Raw genomic sequence first — 7,494 nt, forward strand, 5'->3', positions numbered from 1 at the left:
AGGTCATGATATGAGATCTTAAACTTGATTTCCCTGGAAATTAATTCTACTTTGTCCAATCACGTGAAATTATGACTCTATAGACATGCACATCTGTTCTGTGTTCTCTGTAATGCTATTTTTGCCTCAATCTTGAATAGAAAAATTTACCCATCCTCCAAAATGCAAAACTAAGGCATTGTAAGGCACTTCCCATGATCCCCACTGACCATTAAGAGCGCTTGAAAATACACCAAATCCTAGAAAAATAAAGAAAACATTTCACAGACACTAGTTTTTCACCTAGACAAGGACAACTAGGTACTTCTGCAAACACTGGGTCTTTTTAGAAGACAGTGTCAACTTTATTGCTTTTTGAAATGCTGTGTAAAGCATGGAACTTTACAGTTTGCACATAAGCAATTTCCATCTTTAAGTTTAAATATATTTATGTGGTGAGAAAAAGTACATGCATATGAATATATATAATTTTTTTAAATCATCCCCATTTACATTAGAAATTTCTTTATACAAACATGTGAACCCTTCTTCTTAAAAAGAAAAAAAAAATTAGCCACTGGTAGGAACCCTCCAAGATGGCAGAAAATCCAGCTTTCTGTGTAAGCAGCCTTTCACTGAGAGACGTGAGTGATGGCAGATGAAGGCCTCTTCAGAATAGACTCGACAGAAAATGACAGGGGTTCATTCACAGAGAGTTTTGTTCCAACTTGCTTGGCGACGAAAAGGTCTTTCGCGTATCTATCTATTGTAAACGTGTACTTCTGGTTCTCCTTGACTAAACACTCTCTGGGTTTCTTAGGGGCGTCTTCAAAGGCCCCTTTGACAAATGGCGTTTTCAGCTCAGGGCCTGATGTGTCATTAAGAGTTTGCTGGAATAATGAATGGAATGGATTATGTTTAAGTGGCACAGGGTGCCTGGTGCTTTCTTTGCTGATCTTGGTTAAGACGTGCCCTTGAGCCGCCAGGGAGTCCGTGTCAACAATGGGAGAGAAATTCCGTTGGGGTGGGGAGAACGCAGACCTCTCAGGGACAGCCTGGTGACCGTGAAGGTCACTTCTCGAGGTCTGGACCTCTGCAGCATGAGGCGACACCAGCGAGCCTTCTAGTTTGGGTGGTACCATGTCGTGCTCTGCGACAAGGCCATCCTGGACTCGCACTCCCTTCAAGTCCCAGCTGGCCCCGGGTTTCAGGGCTTGAACCGAGGTGGTGGTGTTTAGCAGGCATTGCTGATAAAGAAGAGTGTCACTAATGGGGCCACACTTGGGCCAAACTAAAAATCTTGAGGACAAGGGATACTGTCTGTAAGTCGTAGCCACGCTGACGTTGGAAGAGATGAGTTCCATATTCCCAGAGCCTGAATACTGCATGGTTAGATCAAGGCAGGTGGGCAAAAAATTGCAGAAGTCTTTGTTTGGAGGTTCCACTGGGGTGGGGCTATAGGCACTTTTGTAGGAGTTATATTCAGGTCCGTGCACCATACGGTTGGGCAGGAACAAGGCAGCAGCTTGGGAAGCTTCCAGCATCTCCCTCTCTTTATATTCTCTCTCCAGCATAATGTTCTCCAACTCTTTATCAGCAAAGGCTCGCCTTTTCCTCATCCGGTCACTTACCGGGGGAGGTAGGGGTAAGCTCCCTCCCACATAAGTCTCTGCTGGAATTGGGCGGTAGCCTAAAATAAGCAAGCATTGCACAGGAAAGAGATTAACAACTAGGGAAGAAAATTCCGGAAACCCAGAAGGTAACAGAGACACTGCAAATGGGCAGGACAAGAACAAGAACAATTTACAGTTCTAAAACACTAATGTTTTACACAGAAAACACAAGTATAGGTTCAAGTGAAAAGAGTTCTCTTTGGGGAGCAGGAGATCCAGATTGTAACTTTTTGTTATTGTTGTTTTTGCCATTACAGGTTTGTTTGTTTACCTTTACAGGCACACTTCACTGGCTGAAAGTTTAATCTACTTCCCAGGCTCCTACATATTAAGAGACAAGTCTGCTCATCTTGCTTCAGTCAATGCTTTATTACTATCCGTGTCATCTTTTTCCATTATCAAAAAAGATATCTATACCTAAAGCTGATGGCATTGTTATTTTCTAAAGACGGTTCATTATGGACATTGTTACAGGTGGAGAATAATCCAAGGAGAACTAGAAAAAAGAGAAAGTGACAGCAGATTAGTGAGGAGAAAAACAGAAAAGACTAAGGAAACAGGGAAGCACAGAAAATTGAAAAGAGCTGTTAACTAGTCAAACAGATTCTGCAGAGAACAATTTAACCAGCCCCCTCCCCCAGACTTGCAGTAAAAACAAACAAAACTAAAGGCAGGAGAGGAGACCAGCCTCTCTATTGAAAATAACTGATCTAAAACATTTCTCCCAATCATGTTGGCCAGTTACCAAAATGGTTGAGCAGACAATCATTACAGTATAAACTCACTGCACATTTCACGAGCAAGGGCAGAGATTTTAAAAACCTGAGATTAGTACGGCATAAATAGAATTCCTAGTAGCATGAAATGCTTTGAGTATTTCACTATCCCCAAGCACTCAGTACTAGCAAATTTGTTTGAAGGATCCATTGTGACAAGCCCAACGCCCTCATTTGCAAATAAAATAAAATGTGAAAATTAGTGTTTCTATTTCTAAGGGAAGTTTTTGCCAGGAAGTTATTTACTTGAATTTACTATTCCATTTTGCCCTCCCACTTCTCAAGTTGTTTTGGCACCTTTTCAATTTATCCGTGCTGTCCCTACGGCTATAAATCTGTTTACCCAGTTTGCAACCAAATTCATTTTTAACGCCCGCGAAACCATTCTAAGATCAGAAGTATACAGCACAGGATTAACACACGAACAAACTCTACAACCTGTCTAGAACCAACTCAATTAGAAGCCACATGAGAAAAAACAGACTGCAAATATCTACCTAAAAAAAAAAACAAACTGCTTTTCAACCTGAATCTTATGAAGGAGGAGTGATTACAACAAATACAAACTTTCCTTTATTTAAATGGTGAAGGGTGATCAATATATTGTTTATCAGAGCCATAAATCCCATCCCCAAAGAGAGCTGCTTTTAAAAATCAGCAATATTTTAAGTAAAATTAATGTATCCCCAAGCATTAGAGAAAGTGAAAACTTGGTAGAGAGAATTCACGCCGTTCAAATTCAAATTCAACCTCCACTTCTCTTGTTTGATTCAAAACCTTTTCCAGATTCTACAATCTTGACGGTTAGAAATAAGAAACAGTAAACCGAGAAATAAGAAATAGTAAACTGATGTAGCTAATCCAGGGAGGAATAGAGTACAGCGAAAAAGAGTGGTATTAGATGATGCATCAGTCGGACGAGAGGTCTTTATTGGCGTGGGTAGCTGTTCAGCTCCTCACTTGACTTACTTCAGCTACAATTACACCCAAAGAATTTGTTCTTAATTTATTTCCTTGCTCCGTCCATGATCTGGTGGCATGCCCTCACACTAGGGCCAATTTCAAATGCACTCCACGTTAACCCCTTACCTATTAGGCAGACTACAACTATTATGCAGACAACAAAATTACCGGTGACAGAAACCTCGAGAGGTATGTGAGATCCATTTCCCCACACCCTGATTTCCTCCCTAAAGCAAAACTTCCTAATACAAAGTACCCTCCCCTCAGAGTGCTCCTTCACAGGTTAATAAAAATGCCATATGTGTGAATAATGAGAAGCCCTCAGAACTTGCTTTAAAAGGCTAAAGGATAATTCTGCATTGCTTTACCTTCTAAAATGCTTTTGGCCAGCAAACTGGGTGCCCTGACTTGCCTCTGATACACGGCTTTGCGCTCGAAATTATTCTGTTTCCCGGAAAGCCCCTTCTTGTCCTGTAAACACAAGAAACATAATCAACAATGCCCCACAAGAAAGAGAAGGAAGGGGCATCAGCAACCCTCCCCGGTCTAAATGTATTTATTTTCCCATCCCGTGTAAAAATAATTCTCAACAAATTCACATCAGCACCCCTTAATTCCAGGGCAACAAGCTACTTCAGTTGACAGGCAGTAGACGAGATTTTCTCTGTGGCCACTTTGCTAGAGTCACTCCAGATTCATCCCACAGCTAGAAGTTGGGGGACATCCCACAGTCAAGATTGTAGGAGCCAGGCCCTGAAGGAGAGCTGCGGGGGACAGGTGTGTCAGGGGCATGCAGAGATAGGGCCAAAGGTGTCCGTGGCCTGCCATTGAGCAGTGAGGTGAAGCTGGTTTCTTCTGGCAGTAAGGCAGGTGGAATGGGGTACAGGGGGTTGAGAGAGAGGTATGAGGGAACCTGTCTCTCACACTCTCCAGGGTCTGGCCAAAAACAGTGGGAGCCTGGGATACATGAAGGCAAAAACAAAAACCTCAGCGGCCACCTGGGGCACGGGACAAGGGGAAACCCAACTTCGCTCCCTCTGTCACCTCCTGGTGGGTGGGATTCTGGGTCCTTCTATGCCTGAGTCCAGCCCTGAATGCCCAGGGACCGTTGAGGGATGTAGGAGCCCTCGGTGCCAAGCGCCTCACTCTGGAGGAGGCCCAGCCCAGGGCCAAGGCCACCTCGGTCATCCAGAGCACTCTCCGGGGCCCTCAGAAAGCTTTCCATTAGGGTCACTGCCTCCGATGAGGATGTGAACCCCTCCCCAGTCCCTCCTAGAGAAAACGTAAAAGCAAAAATCTTTCCAGGCCCTGAGTCTGTAAGGGGTGGGGGGAACCCCGAAGCTTCCCTGGCTCTGAGCTCTCCCAAGTGCAGGAACACACGGACACAGGAAATCCAAAGGTCAAGAAAAGCCTCACCCTTAAAGAAAACGCTGGCTCTGCTCACAGCTGGAGCCCCCCGGTGGGAGGGAGGCACCAGGGCCCCTCCACCGGCCCCTTAGCTTAAATCAGAAGCTGGCTTCAGGACCTAGGGCTTCGGGCACCTAACTTCCCACTCCACCCTTGGTCTCATCTGTAAAATGGGCGGCACTTTCTGCCTCTCCCTTTGACAGCGGAAGCTGCGCGGTTCTTTTTCGAGAACAGCACCAGTAACACAGCGACTGCAGCCACCACTGTCCTCCCCCTGCTCCCCAACACCACCAAAATAAACACGTAAAAAATAGAATATCTTTCCCCAAAACCTCCCAGACCACTCTCAAGGCCTTTCTGCCTGCTTTTAAAATTACAAAATCTTTTTGGTCAAGTTCCCCGGCGACGCCCGCGGCTGCCTCCTAACCCTAACCCGACCCCCCCCCCCCCCCCCCCCGGCCACCGGGACCAGAGAAGCGTCTTCACCACCCGTCGCCCCCAGAAGCGCCACGCGCCGCGGCCCTCCGCCGGGCGGGGGGAAGGGGGCTGCCCGTCCCTTCCCACGCCCGACCCCCACGGCAGCCCGGACGTCCCCGCGAGGCGCGACCCCGGGCCCGGCGGGTACGCACCTCGGTGGCCTGCTGCCTCCGGAGCGCCACCTGGGCGGCCATGACGCGCTGGCGCTCCACCACCAGCAGGCAGTTGGCGCACTGGCAGTCGCGCCAGCGGCAGAAGCGCTTGTGGCCCTTGAGGCAGGACACCACGCCGTGGTTGCGGCAGCGTGCGCACTTGGGCGTGCGGCTGAGCTTGCGCGGCTCCGCGCCGCCGCCCGCGTTCGCGCCGCGCTCCGGGGGTCCGGCCGGCGCCGGCGAGGCCTGCGGCGCGGGGGTCGGCCCCCGCGGCGCTCCCCGCTGCTGCTCCGGCAGGCCCTGCACCCCCGGGGAAGCGCCCGCCTCCAGGCCGTCGCCCTCATCCTCCGCGTCGTCGTCCTCGTCCTCGTCCTCGTCGTCCTCGCCGTCCCCGTCGGCCGACGGCGGGCTGGGCCCGGGCGGCGTAGGCGGCGGCGGCCCGCGGCCGTCCTCCTCCAGCTCCAGGCTCTCCACGTCGATCTCCCAGTCCCCGGCCGCCGGGCCCGCGGGCCGGTCGGCCATGGCGCGCGGCGCGGCGCTCGGGCTCCGGCCTACGCTCAGTCTCCCGCGCCCTGGTGGGGGGGAGGGGGGGGGACACGAAAAGACCCGAAGACGCACCAACCACCGTCAGGCACCGACCCCCGGGCCTTGAGCCCAGAGCTCCTGGTCTAGGGCCTCTGGCCCTTGGAGGAGCCCTGTTCTCTTCACGTCCCTCACATCCACACCACACTGCGTTTCTTGTACCTTTAGGGCCCCCAGAAATTCCCAACTCAACAAGGTTTCTATCTTAACTGATTCTAAGTGCTCTAGAAGCACCTGATCTTTAACCACAGACCTCTCTGCCTCTTTACACCAGCTTTCGGGACAAGTCCCGGGGTAACGCACGGATCACACACACAAAAGTATTGTGTCCAACTGGGCCGACCTAGGCCACTTGTCAGGCTTCCCCATAGCCAACTACTAGGGCCATGATGAATATGAAACTATCGATGGGAGAGTTACTTTCCTTCGGATCACAAGGGGCCCCTTCAGACCCAGCGAAGTACCATTCTATGCCTCTCAAATGCCTCATCCTCTTACACCACTACAGGGACCCTCTTTTGAGCTTGGAGAGGTCCCTTTACGCCCCCCACCCCTAGCAAATAGTCAACTCAAACCCAAAAAATGTTCTTCTGTCAGAGACCCATAAGGACACCGCGCAAGGAGCTGCAGATGCCCTTCCAACATCAATAATGCTTGAGCCTCGCACGGCTGAGCTGCGCGGTCTCCATATACATCGGGCATGGTTTGCACTTTAAGGCAAGACATCCAGATAAAATAGAAAAGATAAGGAACGGCGATTTTGCCCTCCCTGACACCCGGAGCGACATCACAGCACTCACCAAGACTCTGAGGCCCGAGCTAGCAGCCGAGGCAAAAGATATCCAGCTTTAGGACCTGGCTCTTGGGCTGCTGGCTGTGCTTGCAAATACAAATCAGGGTCGCCACACCCTGCCACGAAATCGGGGGCTGACAGCTGGAGGCTCAGAGCCCAGTGGACGGGGAGTACGGGGGATGGGTGGAGAAGATGAATCAAGTCCTCAGCAGCCTCGCCCCGCACATCCCGGACTCCGCAAAGTTCTAATCGGTCCTTGGCAGCCCCGAGCGCTTCACCTCGCAGGAGCTGCTTTCTGCTTCCTGTGACCCAATCTGGGCGGGAAGGTTGGGCGGCCCTGGCCTCAGATTTCGGGCTCTCCCGGCGGGCGTACGCAGCTGCGTGCGGCGCAGCGCCCCTGGCTGCAATAGTTAGTCTCTGCTCCCTTTCCTAGTATTATCGGCTCGGGGCCCCGAGCACCGCGCCCTCTAATTGGACGGTTGTCAGGCGGTGTGCACGCTGATTGGCCGAAGCGCGCCGGCCTGGCGCTCCCCGCCTCCTGGCGGCCGTCGCGCCCCTCCCTTCGGCGCTCCTCCAGAATCCACCCGCGCAACATTCGGTGCAGCCGGGTTGTCTGTCCCAGCGCTAAACCCGAAGTGTGACGGTGGTCTCCTGGGGTGAAGTCGCCGTTTACCTCGCGGACAATAGGAAAC

At 50.9% G+C, this 7,494-nt stretch overlaps 1 protein-coding gene across 3 annotated transcripts; it reads right to left on the reverse strand.

Moving 5' to 3' along the window:
• Window positions 1-320: 320 nt before the first annotated feature.
• On the reverse strand, window positions 321-7,224 carry DMRT2 (doublesex and mab-3 related transcription factor 2). Of its 3 annotated transcripts, XM_043565256.1 has the most exons (5): window positions 6,810-7,224; window positions 5,428-5,999; window positions 3,760-3,862; window positions 2,070-2,148; window positions 1,495-1,669 (listed from the first exon to the last, which is right to left on the reverse strand). In XM_043565256.1, exons 2-5 carry the CDS (start codon window positions 5,947-5,949, stop codon window positions 1,603-1,605), a joined length of 771 nt encoding a protein of 256 aa, XP_043421191.1. In that variant the 5' UTR covers window positions 5,950-5,999; window positions 6,810-7,224; the 3' UTR covers window positions 1,495-1,602. The 3 variants fall into 3 exon arrangements, with proteins under 3 accessions (XP_043421189.1, XP_043421190.1, XP_043421191.1); XM_043565254.1 differs by lacking the exon at window positions 2,070-2,148 and having other exon boundaries at window positions 321-1,669; window positions 6,810-7,217; XM_043565255.1 differs by lacking the exons at window positions 5,428-5,999; window positions 6,810-7,224 and adding an exon at window positions 4,808-5,208 and having other exon boundaries at window positions 321-1,669.
• Window positions 7,225-7,494: the final 270 nt, after the last annotated feature.

Source organism: Prionailurus bengalensis, chromosome D4 (assembly GCF_016509475.1).
Source record: "Prionailurus bengalensis isolate Pbe53 chromosome D4, Fcat_Pben_1.1_paternal_pri, whole genome shotgun sequence".
Taxonomy (NCBI): Eukaryota; Metazoa; Chordata; class Mammalia; order Carnivora; family Felidae; genus Prionailurus; species Prionailurus bengalensis.

Bases quoted from the DNA above. Each gene is read 5' to 3' on its own strand.
- DMRT2 (XM_043565254.1), bottom strand. From the start codon at position 5,949: ATGGCCGACCGGCCCGCGGGCCCGGCGGCCGGGGACTGGGAGATCGAC. The intron at 3,863-5,427 runs GTGCGTACCCGC...TTGTGTTTACAG, and splicing joins GGAGGCAGCAGGCCACCGAG to GACAAGAAGGGGCTTTCCGG. The intron at 1,670-3,759 runs GTAAAGCAATGC...TGCTTATTTTAG, and splicing joins GGCCAAAAGCATTTTAGAAG to GCTACCGCCCAATTCCAGCA.